At 39.2% G+C, this 25,655-nt stretch overlaps 1 protein-coding gene across 1 annotated transcript in view; it reads left to right on the forward strand.

Moving 5' to 3' along the window:
• Window positions 1–9,177: 9,177 nt before the first annotated feature.
• COPB2 (COPI coat complex subunit beta 2) overlaps window positions 9,178–25,655 on the forward strand; it is a 34,500-nt gene continuing 18,022 nt past the window's right edge. Inside the window, exons 1-8 of the mRNA XM_069580955.1 lie at window positions 9,178–9,288; window positions 14,401–14,538; window positions 20,065–20,151; window positions 20,355–20,481; window positions 21,405–21,553; window positions 23,532–23,678; window positions 24,512–24,611; window positions 25,271–25,413. Of these exons, the coding sequence (XP_069437056.1) occupies window positions 9,286–9,288; window positions 14,401–14,538; window positions 20,065–20,151; window positions 20,355–20,481; window positions 21,405–21,553; window positions 23,532–23,678; window positions 24,512–24,611; window positions 25,271–25,413 (894 nt within the window). The 5' untranslated portion in view covers window positions 9,178–9,285. The remainder of the gene's footprint in view (window positions 9,289–14,400; window positions 14,539–20,064; window positions 20,152–20,354; window positions 20,482–21,404; window positions 21,554–23,531; window positions 23,679–24,511; window positions 24,612–25,270; window positions 25,414–25,655) is intronic.

A 25,655-nucleotide genomic window follows, 5' to 3' on the forward strand; every position in this document is an offset into this window, starting at 1 on the left:
TCGCTCAAATAGTTGAATTTGTATAGGTTTAGATGTAGGATGCAGTTTCACTACATAGTCACAGGCTACAGAACTCACTCCATCTTAACTCCCTGTTGAATACTATTCAGGGTTTTGTTGTGAATAGCAGAGAATAAGACAGAGGGAGTAGATTTGATCTGAAAATGTTCTAAAGCTGTGTTAAGAACCCTCTTCATGGTAATCCTGATTATTGAAAGACATGGTTAAATTTCTAGGCTTCCTGCCTTCTCCCCTAACACCAAATACAAGATTGATGTTCCTCCTTACCCAGGGTTCTTAAAGGCTGTGAGTAGCTTGCATCTCTTATTGGTGTCACATGGATGCCCTCTTACCACTGCCATGGGTCCCAGCTCCCTATGGGAACATGACCTTCCATGCCTAGGGCACAGGGGTGGAGCCTCTTGCGTAAGCACTGCTGGGACCTGTCAGGTGACCACTGCACTATGCCCTTCGTCCTTTACTTATTCACCTGTGGCTACAAGTCACTAAAATCTATAGCTAGTCCCCTACTCTTTCTTCTGTAATTGGATTTATAATGAATCCAATCTTCCTGGGTTTGGGTTTCTTTAAAACACAGGCAAAACAACTGTATAGAATCCCTTTAAACAGTGCTCACCCTGGATATGTTTGTGAGGACAATGTTGTTATTACCACAGTACACTCAAGAACTTTAGAATAGGGATGGTATCTTTTCTATCTAGATCTAGAACTCTACATGATTCTTAGCACAGAACAGGTCACCAAGAAATACTTGTCGAATTTGCATTGTCTGTATCATAGGCTTGGTGCTTGAACTTTTTACATGGGTTCCATGAAGTCTTGAAACTGTATGAAAAGTACATACACATACATTCTTTTCCCTTTAGGAGAATATTCCATCCTAATCTGGGAACCCTTCCCTCATATACTGATCCAGGTGAGGAAGGCAGCAGTGTTGGAGAGAATGGAAGGAGAACCTGAGACAGATGATTAAACAGAAGTTGTTGGAGAGTCAAGCTGAGAGATGTAGGGAGAAAGGGGGCACATTCAGGAATGTGGGGGAAATTCTTGCCAAATATGTCAAAACGTTATCCTGCCACAGCACTAGAGATGGGGTCAACTTTCAGAAGCACTGTAAAGGGTGCTCTCTCACTTCCTTTGAAAGAGTAGAATTGGTGTGTGCTCCTTGCCACTTCAACATACATCTCTTCTCTCCACTGTAAATCAGAATGACTTACACCATTATTGTTTTTCATACTCAAAATGCCTTTATTAAGACCCAATTATAAAACCGCTCAAGGCTTCTGGTTTCTGTTAATAGCAAGCTGGTATACTCAGATAAAAACTCTTGATGAGAAAAGAACAAATACCATATATTAATGCATACATATGGAATCTAGAAAAATGGTACTGATGAACCTATTTGCAGGGCAGGAATAGAGATACAGATGTAGAGAACAGATGTGTGTGCACAGTGGGGGGAAGATAGGATGGGACAAATAGAGAGTAACATTGACGTGTATATAGTACCACAACCATGTGTAAAATAGACAGCTAGTGGGAAGTTAAACACAGGGAAGTCAGCTTGGTGCTCTGTGATGACCTACAGGGGTGGGATGGGGGTGGGCGGTGGGAGGCAGGACCAAGAGAGAGGGGATATATGTATACTTATGGCTGATTCACGTTGTTACATGGCAGAAACCAACGTATCATTGTTAAGCAATTAAAAACAACCTTGGGTCAATATCTGAATGAAAACCTCTATTGGTAGGAAGGAAGACTATGGGATGATCAGAACTCCTAAGATATCTGCCATTACTGCTGTGACCAGTAGGAGCTAGATGGGCACATAGATGGGCTAGATGGCCTGAGACCCATCGAAACTGAAGTCTTATAGGACACTTTCCCCAAATCAATACACACACAGATTGAGGATAAACCAGATGTAAATCTGCCTCCTCCTACCCATCAACCTCAGGGGACTGCAGGAAACCCAACCATGGCTATAAGCAAGGCAAAAGAATTAAAAAGAAAAGGAACAAAATGTCTTCAAGAAGGGGCAGCCACAGAATACCCTGTTGTGGATTTGTACTGTGGGTACACTTGACCTGGGTGGGACAGAGGCATTTAAGTCATGAATTTGGTGTGACTAGATCTCAGTTGCTATCAGGTGTGTGGCAAAACCAAATAAAGCCTTTCTGAAGGGCATGCATGTAAATTAGGCTTCAGATATCCCCCTAAATAATTTAACGATGGGCTTGCCTGGTGGCTCACGAGTTAAGAACCTACCTGCCAATACTGGAGATGAGGTTTCAATCCGTGGGTTGAAAAGATCCTCTAGAGAAGGAAACGGCAACCTGCTCCAACTATTCTGGCCTGGAAAATCACATGGACAGAGGAGCTTGGTGGGCTAGAGTCCATGGGATTGCAAAAGAGTTGAATACAACTTAGCGACTAAACAACAACAATTTAAAGGCAGTGACTAGTTCTCCAATCAAAAGCATTAAGGAAACAAGAACCAGCAAAACAACAGAGAGAAGAAATAAATCCACACATACTTCTTCTATTAAAGCCAGATTTTAAAACCCAGGCTTCCATGTTCATGGAAATAAATAATAACCATGAGAATAACTATTCAGAGACTATGAAAAATTCATACTATATCTGAAAAAAAGAACCAAACTAAAAATAAAGATAATAATTGAAATTTTAAACTCAACGATCACATTTACAACATAGTGACACTATGAGGGAGAAATGAAGAACTGGAAGGTGGGGTCAGAGGACCTTATACAGAACGCAGGACTGAGAGAAGAAAATGGAAAAATACACACTGGCAAAAGAAGTGTGTAGAAGCCATGGAAAATGTGGTACAAGGTTGGTAAAAACATTGGCGTGCTAGGAAGATATAAAAGAGCAAAAAGCAGATGGAGTTGAGAATTTTTCAGGACTGATGAAAGATACCTATTCTCAGATTTAAGAGACTCAATAGATTCCAGAAAAATAAAACCCATTCCTAAACAGCTCATATTAAAACTTCATAAAGTCAAAACATAGAGAAAACCTTAAAACAACCAGAGGGAAAAAAGATTAACTTCAAAGAAGGAACTGACAATGGACTTTTAAGAGCAAGTCAGAAAAGGGAAGACTGCTTTAATGTGCTCAAAGAAAATTAGTGCTAAACCTATAATTCTATACAAAATCACAAATGAATGAATTTGGGAAGAAAAGAAAAAAAATGAATTTGGTCCCTTTCCCTAGAATGTGGACCCCTATAAAATTGTTGACACTCTGAGAGGGACCTGAAAAACCCGTGTTGATTGATTGCACTTTATTATGATGGGCTAGATGATGAGTTTTGTTTGAGAAAGTCATAGAACAAGGCCCTGTAATGGCACACAGAGTTGGTAGGAAAGGGAGGAGAGGATACCTGAGAGGCTGAAGTGGCTGCCAAAGACCAACTAGGCTTACCTTATAATTTAAAGTACCTGCTTTCTCCTTTCATTGATCCCTCAAATAGATGCAGCAAGGACCAGCTCATTATCCTTACCTTATAGGCAGAGTTGATACTCAAAATACTAAGGCATCAGCACTCATCAATCAGAAGAGATGCCTAATACCAGACTAGCTGCTGGCTGTTGCATAAGTTCAGGGGTGCATGTTGTTACTCCTTTAGTGGCTACGATAGGGAAAAACCCAGGGGAGACACTTGATCAGCTTCAGCTAAGATGATGGAGACATTCAAGGTAGCAGCTATCTAATAATTGGTATATTAATACATTTGTTGGCATCCTAATACATACCTGCTAAATATAACCCTTCTAGCCCTTCCACCAGGCTCCCTAGTGGGTCTCATTCTTCCTCTCCTCCCTGATCACTGCCTCACCTTGCCTCACCCCCAACCACAACTTCAAACGTTTCAACAAAGCTGCTTTCCTGTATTCTATGAGGAACACACCTTAGCAAAAAACCTTTCTCAAAACCCTCAGGCAGGTATTGCATATTCTACCTTGGCAACTGCCTGGATATGACTATACCATTTTGTTGCAACTCAAATGGACTTTATAAAATGAAAAGCGAGATTTATGCAGAAAATAAGAGGTATTTATTTGCTTTATAGTCAGATTCAAACTAACCTTCCTTCATATGACAAGCTCCTTTGTTACATTTTATATTTGCATAAAGTAACTTATTTTCTTTATTATACAGTTTACATTCATAAAGGTTAGAAAATATGAATAACCAAAAAGATCTGTAATTTTTTTCTATCTCCCTCAGATATTGACTTTACCTCTATATGTACATACATCTGTATATATAATGGATATATATATATGTGATTCAATTAACATTCACTTTATATGTAAATCTTTTCAGGATATAGTTATATATGTATTCATTGCCAATGTCAGAGGCACCAAAGTATGGCCATATTTAGCAAAGAAAACACTTTCTTCTTCTGTTTGGATTTTAGTGAACGGATCAAGCGCTATCCATGTGAAGTTGCTTTGACATCAACTGCAAAGTCCTGTAACAGTGCAGCTCAATATGATTTGGATTATCATCTTCAGGTACAAAAACATATCATGAGTTCAGAGCCCAAGGACTTCATTTTTAAACCTTGGGGCTTGAACTACATTTGAATTCAAATTAAGTAATGCCCTTAGATCAACTTGAGCTGACAAATTCTTTAGAAGTAAGTGGAATAAGGCAATTTGATGGAAATTATACTGTGCAGTGCCTTGTCACTCCAGATATTTCACCTTTACATTAAATTTTTTTCAATTAACTTAAAGGTAACTGCTATATGCCTGATATTCAGGCTATCTGTCATTATCATTCATTTATTTATAAGCAGAACTATCATTTACAAGGACCTAATTCTTAAGGAAACATAATTGTTCTAAACTGATCAATTTGCTTATATAAAACTTTGTAAAATCTTTCCTCTGGAAAGAAAGTTAAACACTGGTTGTTAAAGCATGTTCTCTGGGGATCCTCAAGTTTATACAGCATTGTTCCAAGCATAATAAAGCTTCAACAAAAATTTGCTGACTTAAGGTGACTTCCTGAAAAAAAAAAAAAAGAGCAATGCATGCTAAAAAATATGTAGAAAGATCTACTTCACTGACACCCGAACGAAGTAAAAAAAAAAGTCTATTAATATATCCTGCACCCACTCCCTTCACCCATTTCATTTGAAAAGAATATAGAATCACAGACTTAAAATTCTAGGGAAACTAAATAGAAAGGGAGTTTAGAGTTCATTTTTCCAAAATAAATGTATTTTGTAGGTAACGAAATTGAGACCCAGAGAGTTCATTACACAAGACCACCCTGAGCCTAAAAGAGTCTCCAGAACCTGCTGGTCATGACTTAACCATGGGTAGTCTTAGCACCCCACATATGAAGAACTGATAGAAAGTCTAATGTGTGGACAGCTGTACAGGTCACTAAATGACAAACTCCCAAAACTCTGCTGCCATATTTTCAATGTCTAGCAATTCCCACCTACGAAATCACCCCCTTTATTCATTCAAAGCTCACTTTAACCTCTGCCTCCTCTAAATATGTTTATTAAAAAGATATGAAAGTGAAAATGGAAAGTGAACTCACTTAGTCATGTCCGACTCTTTGCGACCCTATGGACTGTAGCCTACCAGGCTCCTCCGTCCATGGGATTTTCTAGACAAGAGTACTGTAGTGGATTGCCATTTCCTTCTCCAGGGGATCTTCCCAACCCAAGGATCAAACCCAGGTCTTCCACATTGCAGGCAGACACTTTACCAACTGAGCCACCAGGGAAATCGGAAAGATATGAGGTTAATGCAATTTTTAAGAAGGTAAAGCTATACTTGTATCAAAACATGACTAACGATCTGGATATTTATGCTTTCAGGTAAACAAAAGAAAGCACTCCATCTACCCCAAATCCCACAACAAGCTCGCATGGAGTAAATTTAATAAGTTTTAAAATTTTGGAAGGTAATCATACTAAGTATACAGCACGCTGTAGTCAAACAATGCTTTTGCAATCAGTCAAAACTTTGCCTCTAGTGTCAGGCAACCATAAGTTTCATTCTTAGACGACAACTCAGTGGTTCTCCAACTCAATTTAGTCTCCTGCTGGTTAGTATGTGATTATGTGGTCAAGACTCTCATTCACTTCATGAAGAAATCCACCTGAGAACCTTAACATTTCCTTTAATAGGGAAAGTAACTGACATGCAATGATGAATCAGTAATAGAGCATGAAGATTACCCTACTTGACATTCTTCAATGGTTCCCTAGAGCCTTCAAGGTAAAGTCCTGACTTCTTACACTGGCAGTCAGGGACTTTCAGGATCTGAGCTTCATCTATCTTCCTAGTCCCATTTCTCAATCCTCTCCCTTCTTACTCTTTGGTCTAAGCATGCTTAACTACTTTTAGTTCTCTGGAAAAATCGAACTCTCAAGTCCTTCCACTTAAAATGCCCTACATATACCTTCTTGACATTTGTCTTGCTAGCTCCTACTCGATACCGTAAAGGTTTACTCCATCCGTGCGGAGTTATCACAAGGTAATTAATGTCAACTACACCCCAAATACAGGAACAATCAATCCACTTTCAGTGAGACATCAACATTTGTCTTTTCATGACTAAACTTTTGGTAAAATATTTTATACTCACCACTTTCACTGCTTTATCATCCAATCATTTCTTAATCCTTTGCAAACCTATTCCCCCTAGCATTACTTGACTGAAAAAAAAATTTTAAGGCTACTAGTGTCCTCATAATCATTTAGTTCACTGACAATAGTTTTTCCCCCCAAAACCAAGTTTCCTTAAATTCTCTAAAGCCATCTAGACTATTGTCAATGAACTAAATGATTCTGCTGCTGCTAAGTCACTTCAGTCACGTCCGACTCTGTGCGACCCCATAGACGACAGCCCACCAGGCTCCCCCATCCCTGGGATTCTCCAGGCGAGAATACTGGAGTGGGTTGCCATGTCCTTCTCCAATGCATGAAAGTGAAAAGCGAAAGTGAAGTCATTCAGTCATGTCCGACTCTTAGCGACCCCATGGACTGCAGCCTACCAGGCTCCTCCATGAGTCACCCTATTATATTATATCTCCCTTTCCTTCTGTAGCATACAGTTTTTCTTGCTGTCTTATTCTAATTGTGCCTTTTCTGTGTCATTTTCTGGCTACACTTCTTCCTCTAATTAAAGATATTCCTCTTGGTTCAGTAGATTCAAAATATTAGCATTAGAATATCTCCCAATCCCTTAACTTCAAAACAAAGTCAAATCATTTGTGTATCTTGTTGATTCTAACTTCTTAGTGAAAAAGGAAAAACTCATAGTCCAGTAGAAAGAGCAGTCATTTGGGAAACAAACTTGGGTTCAGATCTCAAGTATGTCACCAGCTCTTGAGCAGTGTGGCACAGAGCTTATTATTGAACCCATTTGGGCTTCATCGTCTCATGTATTGGGGGCTACCCAGGTAGCATTAGTGGTAAAGAACTGCCTGCCAGACATAAGAGAATGGGTTCAATCCCTGGGCCGGGAAGATCCCCTGGAGGGCATGCTAACCCACTTCAATCTCATCTATTGGGGTTCCCTGATGGCTCAGACAGTAAAGAATCTGCCTGTGAAGCTATAAGTTGAAGAAAATAATGACTATATGTTAGTATTACTATATAAATTGTAGCATGCAAAGTGCATATTTCAATTACAAAAGTAAGCACTCAATGAAATCTATTCAATATTACTATTATTTCCATACCCACTTCCTCCAAACTTGTCTCACTGTTCCAATCCATTTCTTCATACACAGCAATGAAAGATAAATCCTACAGAGTGCATACATAAACATGTTTCTTTTCTGGCTTGTTACCAACTGCTTACTGAATCAAAGTCCAATTCCTATTTCAGTAAATTTTCAGATTTTAGCACCATCCTTTCTTTCTAGCCATCTGCTTCATGCAGATGCTATGACCAACCTAGACAGCACATTAAAAAGCAGAGACATTACTTTGCCAACAAAGCTCCATATAGTCAAAGCTATGGTTTTTCTAGTAGTCATGTATGGATGTGAGGGTGGACCATAAAGAAAACTGAGCACCAAAGAACTGATGCTTTTGAACTGTGCTGTTGGAGAAGACTCTTGAGAGTCCCTTGGACTCTAAGATCAAACCAGTCAATCCTAAAAGAAATCAGTCCTGAATATTCATTGGAAGGACTGATGCTGAAGCTGAAACTCCAATACTTTGGCCAACTGATGTGAAGAGTTGACTCATTGGAAAAGACCCTGATGCTGGAAAAGATAGAAGGCAGGAGAAGGGGACGACAGAGGATGAGATGGTTGGACGGCATCACCAACTTGATGCACATGAGTTTGAGCAAGCTCCAGGAGTAGGTGATGGACAGGGAAGCCTGGTGTGCAGCAGTCCATGGGATCACAGAGTCGGAAAGGACAGGGCAACTGAACAGACTGAACTGACTTCCTCATCAGTAACATGGAGATAATTCAGATTTGACGTGAAGAATTAGAGAGGAAAGTATTCTGGCACATAGCCGAAGATTGATATATAATTATAAATGAACGAACAATGCAGTCGATGCTCAACAAAAGGAGATCCTGCAGGCCCTGATGATACTCCTATCTCCTGGGGAGCTCCAAAGCTGAAGACTCTTCGCTGCCCTCCGATCTCAGAAGAATGAAGCTCAGCCCTGAAAGCCGCCCACATCTTTCCAACAGAAATCGGTGCCCCAAGCAGGGCCGGGAAAGGACTACATGGGCCTCATTCTCAGGCCGACCAAGGTACAAGTGGGCTGAGAGCCTCACTTCATCTTCCCTTCTCTCTGCCCTCTCCCGCTGACAGCACTTCTCAGCTCCCGTGACACAACTCCACTGTGGGGGAGTTTCTCCGGCCGTTAGCACTCGAAAGTAGCATTTCGCTTTTTCTTATCGTTTTAAACTCTCGGTTTGTTTCTACTCCACTCTCAGCTGCACCAGGGCACTACAAACGATTCTAGAGGCCACACCTCGCCTTCTCCGGAGGCGCCAGGTCGGCTTGGGGCAGTCTGGAGGCCCTGTTGCCTAGGAAATTGGGGCGGGGCTTAGAAAACCAGCCCAGCGCCGACTTTGCGCAGGCGCTCGCTCTGGTCTTTACTATCGCGAGAACTCCTCCCGGAAGTTCCACGTCAGTCAGTCGCCTGGTCAGCGGATCGGTGGGTTTCTCCAGGACTTCTTGGTCTGTAGCGAGTGAGGGCGCCCGGGCTCGGACCAACGGAGCCATGGTAAGTCCACGCCTTGCAGGAGGCAGTGGGGCCCCATGTGGCCAAGGCCAGTTCTTGGGGCTCCTGGCCTGGGACCCGCAGTTGTCCGCGGCCTGGGTTCCGGCTGCAGCCACCGCCTCGGGCCTTGAGGGGTCCTGGTCCAGTTTGAATTCTGGAAGGGAAGAGGCGGCAGGTCGTTTGGGGAGACAGTGCCTGGAGGGTCCCTAATTTCGGTGCTTACGGCGTTTGCTAGAGTTTTTGCCGTCTGCATTGGGGTCCTTAGTGTAGGGAAACATAGGAAGCCGAAAATGTTGAATTCTGTAGAAGGTTTTGATGAAACTACCTCATTGTGCTTTTAAAACGGTGCCAGCTGATTTTGCACTCTTCTGCTTGTTTTGGTATAGTATGCCGCAAACTACGAACTTAAACAGGCAGGCGCCCCCATCCCCCCGCTTTTCGAAATGTGAATGGATCCTGTAGAGTCAAAAGAGGAATTTCAGATGCTTTGGAATCCCAGCTTAAGTGTCAAGCGAGAAGCGAAGAGTTGGGACGTATTTTATAAAACTGTTTGGCGTGCTTGTCTGCATTTGCAAATATAGTGACTGAAGAATGACCCTGAAAAGATCCTGATGCTGGGAAAGATTGAAGGCAGGAGAAGAGAGCAACAGAGGATGAGATGGTTGGATGGCATCACCGACTCAATGGACATGAGTTTGAGTAAACGGAAGTTGGTGATGAACAGTCCATGGGGTTGCGAAGAGTCGGAGATGACTGAGCGACTGCACTGAAGAATGACAGTCACACAGCATTTTTGACAAATGACAAATCATCACACCATTTTTTTATTATCACCCCCAAATATGCGCTAAAATATTTTTGCACTTAAGTTTTAATAGTAAGAAAAACAGTGCGATAGTGTGAGAATTTCTTCCCAAAAGCATGTAAGAGATTGTGTATTTTGTATTTAAACATTTTCTTGCCTTTTTTTTTTTTAAACTTGTTAAGCAGCACATGTTCAGAGATTTTGGAGCTTGAAGACCTTAGGGATTAATAAGTCCAGGTCCCTCATTTTGCAGTTAAAAGTGGGGTGGGGGGGGGAGTTTAAGGCTAATTGCTACAGTTTTAACTGCAACAGAAGTTGATTCCCTGGGGAAACTTGTGAATGTTATGAATATTTCCATAAAAGTGCATAGAGAAACACAACATTGCATAAAAATTTAATGGGCTCACTCACAGATACTCTCACCCACCAATACTCATTCATGAGCTTTCTTGGGTCCCCAGGTTAAGAACCCCAGAACAAAACTTAAGTCCTACTACCTTGTATTACCAAGGACCTGCTCTGGAGTGTGCTTTGGTTTTCAAAATGGACATTTTTGGAAACAGCCCCTTGCATCTGCCTAATTTAGTTTTCTTTTGAGATTTTTAAGAGTATTTTTATAATTAAATATTTCGTTCTTTAACACATTTAAAATCTTAAAATCTTTTACACAAGATTTTAAATGTAAATTTGTTCACTCATTTACCATAGAGTGTTTACTGTGTGCCGTGGATTTGGCTAAACATTTGCTTCCTAATTCTCATAGCAGGTGGGAGAGTGAGTTATAAATGTTCATGGAGTGGTTAAAATAGGCAAGGCACTGTTCTTACTGCTTAATACTGAATTTAATTCTCATTACACTAAGGGATAGATAATAGTCAATAGTTTTATGTACAGCAAACCTGAGGGAAGTTAAGTAAGCTTGCCCACTGTCATGCATTTGAGATGAGTGATGGAACTGAAGCTTGAGTCCATCATGATTCTTTAGATCTTGATTATCCTCTCTGTTCTTAAACCTCTTTTGTTGTTCTTTAGTCACTCAGTCACGTGACCCCACGGACACACCGAGGCTCCTCTCCATGGGATTTTCCAGGCAAGAATTCTGGAATTAATTGCCATTTCCTTCTCCAGGGGATCTTCTCAGTTCAGGGATTGAACCCATGTCTCCTGTATTGGCAGGCAAATTCTTAAGTGCTGAGCCACCACGGAAGCCTCCCATACCCAGATATATAAAGTGCTGAATATTGTACATGAATGAGCTCTTAAGGAGCATCTACTCTAGAAACCAAAAAGAGACGTGTGCACAAATATTAAACGTTAAATTCTGTAGGATCCTGTAGGAAAGGATACTTCTGGTAGGGTAATCCAAAAGATTATATGATGGCAGTAACATTTAAGCTAAGTGGGGAGATACAAGGAGATGTTTAGAGTTAAGGCTGCAGTATGAGTATCTTCCCTGATAGCTCAGTTGGTAAAGAATCGGCCTGCAATGCAGGAGACCCCAGTTCGATTCCTCGGTTGGGAAGATCCCCTGGAGTAAGGGAAAGGCTACCCACTCCAGTGGAAAACTCCATGGATGGAGAAGCCTGGTGGGCTACAGTCCTTGGGGTTGCAAAGAGTTGGACACAACCGAGTAACTTCACTTTGATTTTCACCCACTCCAGTATTCTTGGGCTTGCCTTGTGGTTCAGCTGGTAAAAAAGCCGCCTGCAATGCTGGAGACCTGGGTTTGATCCCTGGGTTGGAAAAATTCTCTGGAGAAGGGAAAGGCTACCCACTCCAGTATTCTGGCCTGGAGAGTTCCATGGACTGAATAGTCCATGGGGTTGCAAAGAGTCAGACACGACTGAGCCACTCTCACTCACTTTTATGAGTACCTTATTCATCTTGGTATTCCACAGTCCCTAATACGATGTCTCATTCAAAGTAGGCACTAAAATATTGGGAGAAATACAGCAAGAGCCCTTGGCTGTGCTTTTAAAAACTGAGATTGTGCATTAGGGGCATGTTGTTATACTGGTGTTGCTTTGTACCTTGGGCCACCTTCCCTTTTACTCAGTAATCAATCATTTAAGACATTTTTTGATGGTAAAATATGAGTTTAAAAGTGTACAATTTCCTCATTTGCTGGAGAAAAAGTATGAGATATGCTGGCTTATGTTAAACTCCCACCATGATTCCTGGCATATAATAGACACATCATGTCTGCTAACTATGGAGAGACCAGAAAAAAAGTTAATATTTGTGAAGGTAATTAATGGGGCAAGATTCAGAAATAGATGAAGTGAAAAGTCCTGCTTCAGGAAGGAATGTGAAGATAATGGTTTGAAAGTAGAAAGTTTGAGATGGAGAAGATATTTTTGCGGCGATTGTGACGAGCCAGAGAACTTAGATCTTTTAAAGGCAAGTAAGAGGTGGAGGTTGTTGCCAGAAGGGGAGGCATTTATAGAAGTGAGAACCAGGTTCGAAGTAGTCAGTGACCCAGATTTGATAGATGTCCAGAACAATAAATAAGAGCCTTGTGAGGTCTTTTGCTTTGTCTCAGGAAATTACCTCTGCTGAAATCATTGAGCAGGCCTCATTTGTGTAGAAAAGTAATGTTAAATTTCTCTCCCATTCATGAACATCATGGAAGACAGCAAAAATAAAAATTTGATGGTGACTCAAGTTGCCAAGTAAACTCTTAGGTTGTGTTTAAAACCTGCTGAAGGAGAAACATGTTTTAAATCAGTCTTCCTCGTATCTGCTTCTAGGAGAGAACTGAGACTACTGCCATAAGCCATCAGTGTGTATAATGAATTAACTTTTCTCCTAAAAAGCCATCCTTGGAAGAACTGAGAAAATAGTTATTCAGATCATTTTTTTCCCTGTGGTTTGGATGACAAATCCAGGTTGAAAAATGCTGTTTTAAACTATTAGTATTTATGACAAGAGAGAGTATTTTAGCTTTGGTTCAAAATTCTCCTAATTTCCATTTGGTTATTATAACTTAAATCCATTAAAATATTATAAACATTCCCATTTGACTCCAGAGCCCTTCATGAACATGGCCTTTAATGATCCCACATTACTTTGTCTAGCATTTACTATTAATAACACTATTGCCAAAATAAATCTACTGTTCTCTGAAGAACTCAATTTTAAAAAATAGTAAAAGTATAATTGACATTATATTAGTTTTAGGTGTCTAATATAATGATTTGATATTTATATATAATAAAACAATCACCACAGTAAGTCCAGTTAACATTTGTCACCATACATAGTTACAAAATTGTGTGTTTTTGTGTTTTTTTTCTTGTAATGAGAACATTTGAGATCTACTCTCTTAGCAACTGTCAAATATGCAGCACTGTATTAACTGCTTTGCTGTACATTACATCTCCATGATTTACTTTATAACTGGAAGTTTGTACCTTTTGACCCCCCTCTACCTATTTCTCCCTCTTCTACACTCCACCTCTGGAGCTTCCAATCTGTTGTTCTCTGTATCTATGAGCCAGGTTTGTTTCTTTTTTTTTCTCATATGTCAACCAAAACAACATATCAGAACATATTGAGGGCCAAAGTAGATACAAGAAATGAACTGTCTTCTGTTAAGTCAGAATTTAAAGAGTTCTGCAAAACTGTAAACATTGCTACTCTTATCACTAAATTTCTTTCAAAGCTGTAGTTATTTTATTGAAGTTAACGTGAATAGGTTTAGTTTGTTTTTGAAAATGAATTAATACATGAATAAAGTAGTCTCAGTTATAATTTTTAACATGATAAATATTAATAAATATAATCTACATAAATAAGGTGGCTCAAATGGTAAAGAATCTGCCTGCAATACAGGAGACTCGGGTTCGATCCCTGAATTGGGAAGATCTTCTGGAGAAGGGAATGGTAATCGACTCCAGTATTCTTGCCTGGAGAATTCCATGGACAGAGGAGCCTGGCGGGCTACAGTACATGGGGTCGTAAAAGAGTTGGACACAACTGAGCAACTAACCCTTTCACCTTTCACCCTTCACATAAACAGAAGCTTTTTAAGTCCTCAAAAATTAATGCTATAAAAGTGTCTGTAAACCAAAAAGACTGACAAGTGCTGCTGTAAGTTGAAGTTTTTTAAATACTCATATTTTTTATATGTATGAGTGAATAAGTAGGTGCTTTAGACTTTAAACTGTGGCTGCAGTTTCGCAAAGTAAAAACTGAATTGTTTTGTAGGCATGTTAATGCACTGTTTTTACTTAAGATCGCAAACATGTTTCATTTGACGTAGCAATATAACATTTTGTTTGCTTGTTTTTCATGTTGTTTGTCCTTAGCCTCTGCGACTTGATATCAAGAGAAAACTTACTGCTCGATCTGATCGAGTTAAGAGTGTGGATTTGCATCCTACAGAGCCATGGATGCTGGCCAGTCTTTATAATGGTAGCGTGTGCGTTTGGAATCATGAAACACAGGTAGAAATTTTTAAGGACTTTATTAGAAATACTGTCTTAGACTGTTTATAATGAAAGAGGATAAATGGTAGTGTGTGTATGTGTGTGTGTGTGTGTGTGTATATATATATATATATATACATACATACATACATACTGCTTTTCCAAATGGTACGAAGTATTTTTAATAAAGCTAACATTTATGAAGATAGAGCTTGTGGGAGAAACTGTTCTGGGCTCATTGTATCCAATATTGAAGTATTAAGTTCTCATGTAGGTAGTATTAGCTCTTCTTTGAAGAAACTGACCAATATAAGATCACTTGCTCTAGGTAATAGTATTTAATGGTACTTAATTTTCCATTCAGTGAGTATTCTAAAAATCTTCAAAATGAGATTTTTACTTTTACTGATTTTCCCCCACATGCTGGTGCAGATGTGCATGGTGCAGATAACTTTCAGGCAGCCATACAGATTATAGACAATAACAGAGAGATGTTTGCAGTCAGCTTTTCATTACATGTAGAAATATGTCTTTTACAGATTATCTGTCTTAAATGCTTTCTTCTGAGTAAGTAATATATATTTCAACTTAGTTTACCTTTTCCAGTCTTTTTTGGCCATCCTTAATCTTTTTCTTTCAACGTCTAGAACATATAGTCAGCACTATGCTGTACACTTTTGTGTCTATTTATACAGTAATTATCCCCAACATCCAAGGTTAAGTTTTTAAAATCCAGATAAAATTCACATTTGAGGGGTTAAAGATGGCAAAAATAGGCCTTAGGAGGAACCAAGTTCAAAAGTATACTTAAACCACCCTTTCAGTTTATATCATTCTAATGAAACAGTAAGGACTGCACATTCAACCAGGACCCCACCAGTGATATTTTATTCACATTAACATTTTGTTTTCTGCTCTATCCCAGTGCCTGTGACGGTACCTGACACACAATATGTGCTCAGTAACTATGTGTTGAACTACTGAATAATAAACTTTCCATTTATCAGTATATCACTAATTCAGAATTTCTGTCCTCTGCAATTTCAAATCTTATGAATTCCTTTTGGCTTGATGTAGAAAGGATGTTTGCCTACTGCTTTTGGTGGGGTAGAGGATCTATTCTATCCAAATGTTTAAAATCTTTCTGATTTTGTGCTTAACAGATATATTGGTGCCTCCCCCACCCCCACCATGCTTCCTAGAGGTTCCCTCTGTCAGCTCCATTTCACCATCTCTCACTCTCCTTCCTCTCACTATGTGGTGAGAGGTGTGCTCTAAAGCCCAGGTGTACTTCCCTTATTTTTACTGTAATGTAACTGCTTGATTCAGGTCGTCTACTTTGCTTCATCTTTGTTTTTGTACCCTTCTGTGCCCTTCTGCAGGGCCATCTGCTTCCCCCTTCATAATTCATCTCATTGGTAATTTTTAAAATTTCCTTCTTTCCTTCAAGAAAAGAAGGTTCTGAAGGAAACCCTGCAGGTTTCTGAAGAAAATCCCTAGTGATTTTCCTAGTGTTTTTCCTACTGTTACTTCCCATTGTTATTTCAAGTGGGCACCTGACAGTCAGGCTCATAGTAGACATTCAGTAAGTCTTGTTGAATGGTTGATTTGTTTTGGATCTCCCTGCTTTTCTTCCTTTATCACCAACAGAAGTTACTTGGCACTTGTGTATATGGAGAGCAAGATGCTTGAGAGAGCCGAAAAGGTTTTAGGGAGTAATTCAAATGTTCTTGAATTTCAAATGAGGAATTATATACTCTTTGCGGTGATGGGTGCAGCAGTTAAAAAATCAGTATGTTAGAATTTGAAGCCATTCTGCTAATTAAATGATGTGGGCAAGACTTAACCATGTTGAGGCTTGATTTACTTACCTAAATGAAAATGATATGTTGCCTTTCTACTTCACAGGATTGTCAGAATGATTAAATCAAATTAGATAAAATTGTGTATGTAACCTGTCAGGCATGATACAAGTATTTCTTTCTTTACTTACTTCTCTTTGGTGATTTATATGTTGAGTGTGTAGTATTTCATCCTCTTTATCTTGTTTAGCTTCTGGAGTAGGAAGACCATCAGCACTCAATGTAGGCCTGAACCATGACTGTTAGTGCTGTGGCTGCTTCATTTTTTACTGCTCAGCAGATCCCTGAGTTTGTTGCCTCCTTAAGAGGCCTTACAAATAGCTGTGAAAAGAAGAGAAGTGACAGGCAAAAGAGAAAAGGAAAGATATACCAATTTGAATGCAGAGTTCCAAAGAATAGCAAGGAGAGATAAGAAAGCCATCCTCAGCAATCAATGCAAAGAAATAAAGGAAAACAATAGAATGGGAAAGGCTAGTGATCTCTTCAAAAAAATTAGAGATACCAAGGGAACATTTCATGCAAAGTTGGGCTCAGTAAAGCACAGACATTGTATGGACCTAACAGAAGCAGAAGATATTAAGAAGAGGTGGCAAGAATACACAGAAGAACTATACAAAAAAGAACTTCATGACCCAGATAATCACAATGGTGTGATCACTCACCTAGAGCCAGACATCCTGGTATGTGTCAAGTGGGCCTTAGGAAGCATCAATATAACAAAGCTAGTGGAGGTGATGGAATTCCAGTTGAGCTGTTTCAAATCCTGAAAGATGATGCTGTGAAAGTGCTGCACTCAATATGCCAGCAAATTTGGAAAACTCAGCAGTGGCCACAGGACTGGAAAAGGGCAGTTTTTATTCCAATCCCAAAGAAAGGCAATGCCAAAGAATGCTCAAACTACCACACAATTGCACTCATCTCACAGGTTAGTAAAGTAGTGCTTAAAATTCTCCAAGCCAGGTTTCAGCAGTATGTGAACCGTGAACTTCCAGATGTTCAACCTGGTTTTAGAAAAGGCAGAGGAACAGAGAACAAATTGTCGACATCTTCTGGGTCATCGAAAAAGCAAGAGAGTTCCAGAAAAACATCTATTTCTGCTTTATTGACTATGCCAACGCCTTTGACTGTGTGGATCACAATAAACTGTGGAAAATTCTGAAAGAGATGGGAATACCAGACCACCTAACCTGCCTCTTGAGAAACCTGTATGCAGGTCAGAAAGCAACAGTTAGAACTGGACATGAACAACAGACTGGTTCCAAATAGGAAAAGGAGTACGTCAAGGCTGTAGATTGTCACCCTTCTTATTTAACTTATATGCAGAGTACATCATGAGAAATGCTGGGCTGGATGAAGCACAAGACGAAATCAGGATTGCCAGGAGAAATATCAATAACCTCAGATATGCAGATGACACCACCCTTATGGCAGAAAGTGAAGAACTAAAGAGCCTCTTGATGAAAGTGAAAGAGGAGAGTGAAAAAGTTGGCTTAAAGCTCAACATTCAGAAAACGAAGATCATGGCATCTGGTCCCATCACTTCATGGCAAATAGATGGGGAAACAGTGGCTGACTTTATTTTTGGGGGCTCCAAAATCACTGCAGATGGTGACTGCAGCCATGAAATTAAAAGACGCTTACTCCTTGGAAGGGAAGTTATGACCAACCTAGACAGCATATTAGAAAGTAGAGACATTACTTTGTCAACAAAGGTCCATCTAGTCAAGGCTATAGTTTTTCCAGTGGTCATGTATGGATGTGAGGGTGGACCATAAAGAAAACTGAGCACCAAAGAACTGATGCTTTTGAACTGTGCTATTGGAAAAGACTCTTGAGAGTCCCTTGGACTCTAAGATCAAACCAGTCAATCCTAAAAGAAATCAGTCCTGAATATTCATTGGAAGGACTGATGCTGAAGCTGAAACTCCAATACTTTGGCCACCTGATGTGAAGAGTTGGCTCATTTGAAAAGACCCTGATGCTGGGAAGGATTGAGGGCAGGAGGAGAAGGGGACAACAGAGGATGAGATGGTTGGATGGCATCACCAACTCAATGGACATGAGTTTGGGTAAACTCCAGGAATTGGTGATGGACGGAGAGGCCTGGTGTGCTCTGGTTCATGGGGTCACAAAGTGTTGGACACAACTGAGTGACTGAACTGAAGTAAGAGCTTTTGTGCATTACCATGTCATCTTGTAGGTTGCGTGTTCTGCCTGCTCACGTGTGTCTGTATCACAGTCAGCTGGTAATGATTGTGCAGGTTGGAGCTCATGCCCCCACTTATTCAGTCTTTTCTGAAGAATCTTTAAGGTCTTGCTCAGGAAGCCAGATTGGGCTCAACAGTTCTTACGAGCCAATTCCTATTTTTAAATTTGGTACACATGGTTAATCAATCAAAATATGCTCTTTTCACTATTCTCTAGTACAGAAACAGATATAGAAAAGTGATAGTTTGGGGCTTCCCTGGTGGCTCAGTGGTAAAGAATCGACCTGTCAATGCAGGAGACACGGATTCAATCCCCGATCCAGAAGGATCCCACATACCGCAGAGCAGCTAAGCCCGTGCACCACAGCTATTGACTCTGTGCTCCAGAGCCTAGAAGCCGCAACAACTGAGCCCACGTGCCACAACTGCTGAAGCATGTGCACCCTTGAGCCTTTGCTCTGCTTTAAGAAAGGCCACTACAATGAGAGCCCATGCACAACAACTAGAGAAGAGCCCCCACTCTCCACAACTAGAGAAAAACCTGTGCAGCAGTGAAGACCCAGAACAGCCAAAAAATAAATTATATATAAAAAGAATGAAATAATTTTTTTAAAGGGATAGTTTGACTTTCAGAATTTTAAAGAACAAGGTATCAAAGTGGGAGGACAACAAAATGTATTCATTGCTGTTCTTTCTGGCACGGTCTTCTAGTTTTCCACCTTTATCCTGTGTGTATAATTCTTTTCTGAGCAGCTTTCTATCCTGTGTATATAACTATTCTGAGCAGCTTTAAAGGACATCTTAATCACTGAAGAATTAGGAATCACTTAGTTCATCACTAAAAAGAAACAGTTTCTGTATGGAAGTATCTTGCTGAAGTATACAAAAGAATTGTATATTGTTTATAAGTTTATTTTATGAGTTTATGGGTTTAATTTTTAAAAGAAGAAAACTAAGAGCTAATTCATTCAATAAATACTTATTACATGTGGGTGGTTTTTCATCCACTGTTCTTAGGCTCTAGGTATACAGTGGTGAATAAGATTCCCACCCTCGGGGGCTTAGCAGGAAAGACTGACAGTAAGCATATAATTACGAAAGTGCTATGTTGTGAAAGTGGAGTATAAGGTTCTTTGGGTGGGTTTTCAGGTGGAGGGAATGGGAGCAAAGGTAAGGCTGAGAGTAGCTGAGGATGGGGCTAGAGAAGTAGGGAAGGACTGGAGCACAGAGGATGGGGAACTTCATCTTGTGGATATTTGCTTTCCTTTTTTCTTTTATAAGTATTTTAGGTTTGAATCTGTTAAAGAAAAGATGATTGGTCAATGTTTCCCATTCAACTGCTTTTATATTTTAGCTAGAGAATATTTTTAAGATTAGAAGTGATCTAAATAATTGGATGTTTTAAATATAACAGAATAGATTTTTCAGTTGTTTTTTCATAACTCAAAGTGGTATGTTCTTGTTACATTTTTAAGACACTGGTGAAAACATTTGAAGTATGTGATCTTCCTGTCCGAGCTGCAAAGTTTGTTGCAAGGAAGAATTGGGTTGTAACAGGAGCGGTAAGTAAGCATGTGAATTTCTAATCCCATTTATGAATTGGTCAGTGATTACCTAAATGAGTTGCAGAATTTTGATTCTTGCTTTCTTTTGTTAATGAGTGCAGTGTTTTGAACCCTGGACTTTATACCTTGAGCCTGTAGTATATTTTTTTGTGCAATTTACTTCATAAGAGTAATGATGGTTTTTAAATTTTCATTTCTAGGATGACATGCAGATTAGAGTATTCAATTACAACACTCTGGAGAGAGTTCATATGTTTGAGGCACATTCAGACTACATTCGCTGTATTGCTGTTCATCCAACCCAGCCTTTCATTCTAACCAGCAGTGGTAAGAGATGACCCCTTTTGGTCATGTCGGTCTCTTTGAGTAATTCATTTTCATTTAGTGAGACATGCAATTCATTTACTGTTGTTACAAGTAGAGTTCTGATTCCAAGCAGCCTTTAAACTATTTAAATCCATTAACGTGCTATCAGTGCTGCTTGCTTTTGTATTTTAATGACTATCAGCTCTACTTAGGATTTGTGTAGCAGTTGCTCCAATTCCTGTCAGGGAAGACCTGAAGGTCTAGATGCTGGAACATCTGCTGAACAGAAAGCTAATTTATGTGCTGAGTGAGTGAGTTTTTGGCAGATTGCCATATACTCTAGTCAGTTTTATCTTTATATTCAGACTAGTTTGCACCTTGGTATTATGTGTAAAGCAGTGGAGCTTTTTGGAAGGCAGTTAAAACAGGTTGTACTGAATTGGTAATAGCTCTTTGAAACATTTTTAAGTTAGAAATTGAGAAGTAATTCAGAACTTTTTTTAACCAATTGAAGCCTGGCGTGCTGCAGTCCATGGGGTCGAAAAGAGTCAGACATGACTAAGCAACTGAACTGATTAAAAGAGAAATGCTTGTTTCTGAAATAGTCATTGTCATCATTATTCAGTCATACTTAGACTCTAATTAAACTTGTGTTATTCTTTTATCATTCTGTAAAACCCATCGAGTCTGTTTTAAATTTCTTCCATGAAATTTGTATATTTGCTATTAGTAATGTCTTTTATCTCCATTCTTCAGAAAGTTAAAATTATTCTTAGAATGAGCATTTTGAAAAATCTGTTCAATTCTGATTCTGTGTCTGTAAGTCATGGAATATATGATTTGTGTTAGATTTTCTTCCTTAAAAAGGCACAGAGATTCTGCACCTTAGTTCTGAATGAAAGAAATAGATATTGCAACTAAGTGGAGACTTTCTTTTGATCTAGATGACATGCTTATTAAACTCTGGGACTGGGATAAAAAATGGTCTTGCTCACAAGTGTTTGAAGGACACACCCATTATGTAATGCAGATTGTGATCAACCCTAAAGATAACAACCAGTTTGCCAGTGCTTCTTTGGACAGGACAATCAAGGTAAGGTGCCCATTGTTTGTGTCAGTTATGCTTGTTGGTGAGATATAATTGTGTTAGGTATTTTACTGCTGGCTTCCTATCTGAGAAGTTTCTCTCAAAAGCTCATTTTGAAAAAAAAAAAAAAAAGCTCATTTTGAAGCAATATAGGACTTCTTATTTTGATTCAGAAGGGCATATTCTGTTTAGAAAAATGGTGTGGCAACTCAGTGCTCTTAATGGAGGGGTGTTTCTCCATGTGGAAGCAATATATAGTAAGAGTTTTAAACCTCTGCAAACCCAGAATAAGAAAATGCCTGTGTCTTCTCTAGGTCACTGTTTTCCTCTTTGTTAGTGTATTTGCTGTTGCCTTCTGCAGATTATTAATCTATTTCATTTACCTCCATTCTGTTTTTCTTACTCCATTTCTCCATACCACTGCCAGTTATCTTTCTAAAACGTGGGTTCCATCTTGTCAGTTCCCAATCTAAGGGTAAAGTCCAGATGCCTTGGTATGGAATATAAGGGTTTGCAAGACCAACCTTAGCTAATGTTACGAGACATCTCCTGTAAACCTGGTCTCCTCACCATTTTCTCGAGAAGCCGTGAATGTTCACAGAACCTTACCTCATTCAGCGGGGCCCAATGCCTACAGTATCCTTTATTCTCCCTTATTGATTTCTTTTCCTCTGGAGAATTACTCATCTTTCAAGGCTTAGCAGTTATTTACTCTGAGAAGCTCTCTTCAGCCATCCGTTTCACCCCTAGACAGAGCCATTCTCATCCCATTCCTTCCATTTTTGGGGGTCTCTATTATGGCCTTCCTGTTGAATAATAATGGAAAATCTTTATTCCCGACATGTTGATGTTTGGGGCAGGAACCGTATGTTACCCTCCTCCCACAAGCAGACACACATTAGCAAGCAGCACAGTGCCCTGTCTATATTAGATGCTTAATACATGTTGCAATGAGTGAAAATATATTCCTTTTCCCACTGTAGTACTTAAAATATTTCTATATGCATAGATTTAACTTTGGTTACATGAATAGGCTTACATCTATATAACATTTTTATTAGTTTTCCTTTGACTTATATAAAATGTTATCTTCTGTTTGTCTGACAACTTACTATTAAATGGTACATGTTGACTATCTTAGGGCTTTGATTTACTTTATTATTTTTTTTCTTTTACTCAATTATCCTTGTTTTTGACATAATGTTGAAAACTTTGAAATTAGTTTAGAAGTTTCTTCACTAAATTAGATATAGCTTGAGGACAAAATTGTCTTACCTTTGGCTGTAGTAAAGTTTGTTTACATATTTTTATACTCCCCACAGGGCCTCCCATGTAGTAGTCATACAAAATAAATATTTGTAAAGATAAAGCTCAATAGCTGCTGCTGTTAAGTCACTTCAGTCGTGTCCAACTCTGTGCGACCCCACAGACGGCAGCCCTCCAGGCTCCCCCGTCCCTGGGATTCTCCAGGCAAGAACACTGGAGTGGGATGCCATTTCCTTCTCCAAAGCTCAATAGCAGTGCTGTAGTAATATATGACTGCTTTTTCATACTTTAAAGTTTTTGATTAAAGCAGTAATTTTTTTCCTCTTAATACATCTTACTAAGTCCATTTTCATTAGCTTTGTGTTATTAATAACTCTCTCATAACATCATTTCCTACCCATAGAGTAGTGTTTCTCAAAGTCAAGACACGTGGGGTGTCTGTTGAAAATCTAGATTCCTGAACTTCACTGTAGTTCCACTGAATCATAATCTCTAAGGATAAAGCCTGGAATTGGCATTTCAGAGAATGCCATAGTGATTCTGCTCCCTGGAAATTGAAGTAAAGTGAGAAAGAACCCAAACAAGTGGGTGAAAAAATGAGCATTCTTCAGCTTCTCCCCTGGGATTTGGCATTTCTTTGACCTGTCAGGGGTGTGGTAGAGCTGCCTTCTGAAATGAAGGCCCCATGTTGACTGGCAGATGCTGTTGCTCTCTGAAGGTGTGGCAGCTGGGCTCATCGTCACCAAACTTCACTCTGGAGGGACATGAGAAGGGCGTGAATTGCATTGATTACTACAGTGGTGGTGACAAGCCATACCTCATCTCAGGAGCAGATGACCGTCTTGTGAAAATATGGGACTATCAGGTACAGTTTTTACATAGCTTACTTGCCTTATGTTAAATATACTTCTCACTGTTTCTTACAGGACAGTTCAAACTTGGGTTGTTGAACTCTGTTTTGAGCATAATAATAAGTTAAGGCATCAGGAATTGCACCTAAACTGTGGTCTCAGAATTCCCCATGAAAGTAACAACAAATGCTTATTAAGATTTTAAAAATAAAACGCCATCATGTTTATTTTTCATTTACTACTAGAAATGAGAAATTTCAAGGTTTTAATTAAAATGAATTCTTACATCCTTTAGTATCCTCATTGGCAGACTTCATTTGTATTTCAAAACTAGCACACTAGTGACTAATGTCAGACATCACAATAGTGCTATCATTTTGCCACATAGACTCTTGTAAACCTGATTATGAACTCTTGTTACTATACTTTTTATCTCCAAGATTTTAAAATTTTATTTTTTTGTTTCTCACATCAAAATAACCATGAATAGTTAATAAAATGAGGCCTAGAAAACCACTTATAGTGAGATACTCAAATCTGTGTTTAAATGCAGAATAAAAACATTAAAGACATTTTAGGAAATTGGGGCACTGATACTTAGATGAAAACCAGCTCTTTCAGGGGGTGTGTGTTTTCTTCTTTAAATATGATAGTTACTTTTGCCTGTACTAACAAACAGTGAGAAAACATGTGCACAGTAAGATGATTCTCTTTCAAAAATCTCTGTATTGAATATTGTTCAGATTGTTACGACCATTATCATTGATTGTGTATCTGTGCTCTGGGAAAATTAAGGATGAGTAATTGTTTTCCACTAATAAGAGTGTTTTCTGTGTATTGACTATAGAATAAAACTTGTGTACAGACACTGGAGGGGCATGCCCAAAATGTGTCTTGTGCCAGTTTTCATCCTGAGCTGCCAATCATCATCACAGGTTCAGAAGATGGTAAGTTAGAAATGTATATTTATTCCTATGCTTAGCATTCATTGCTGACTGGATATTTAAGCCAGCTTAGTGCCCTGCATTTTCATTGGAAGTTTCAAAAGATTTTGATATTTTTTATTAGAGTAGATTACTTAAGCTATAAAAGAGTACAAGGACATTGTTACTATCATTTTCATCATCATGATTCTGATGTGTTTTGACTCTGTTAGGTACATAAGAGGACGCCTGGAAGTGCTAGGGGAAAACGGAAAAAGCCTGTGCTTTGGAGTCTAAAAGCCCAGGATCAGATTCAGGCTCTGCCACTTCATAAACGTGTGGTTTGGGTACATTATGAAATGGGAATAGATACACCTACCTCATAGGATCGTAGTGAAAGAATGTGGAGAAATAACATAAAAAGCACCTGGCATGTAGTAGGCACTGTACCCAGGAATCCAGTCATTACTTCACACATAAAAATTACGTTTCTTTGTTTAAGCTTGTTATGCACTTTGTATTATATGTTTATGTTGCTTTATAAAGTCACAGACTACAGATCAAAAATGAAGCTTCCAGGAAGTGTGTTGTGTTTGAATATAAAGACTTCCACGTGGCTGGTCCACCTGATAGTTCACTGTTGGGTATTCAAGTCAAACGGCTGATTCACGTTGTTTTTTCAGGAACCGTACGTATTTGGCATTCAAGCACCTATCGCCTTGAGAGTACTTTGAATTATGGAATGGAGAGAGTATGGTGTGTGGCCAGCCTGCGAGGGTCCAATAACGTTGCTTTGGGCTATGATGAAGGGAGCATCATTGTTAAGGTAATCTCTCATTGCAGCATCTCTGAATAGGGTATACAGGGGGAGCAGTTTTCTTCTAAGTCACCAGCTTTGTTAAACTGGCACTCTGTCATTGAGCTATGTACTTAAAAGAGATTAGGTACTGGTGAGGAGAGTTAAGTGGAAGAAAGGAGCCCTTCATTAAATGAAAATAGAAAATGTTTATTTTGTTGTAGTATCATTTGTTTTCCTTTTTGTGGCTAAAAGTCATTTGTCATTCCTTC

Source organism: Ovis canadensis, chromosome 1 (assembly GCF_042477335.2).
Source record: "Ovis canadensis isolate MfBH-ARS-UI-01 breed Bighorn chromosome 1, ARS-UI_OviCan_v2, whole genome shotgun sequence".
NCBI classification, from domain to species: Eukaryota; Metazoa; Chordata; class Mammalia; order Artiodactyla; family Bovidae; genus Ovis; species Ovis canadensis.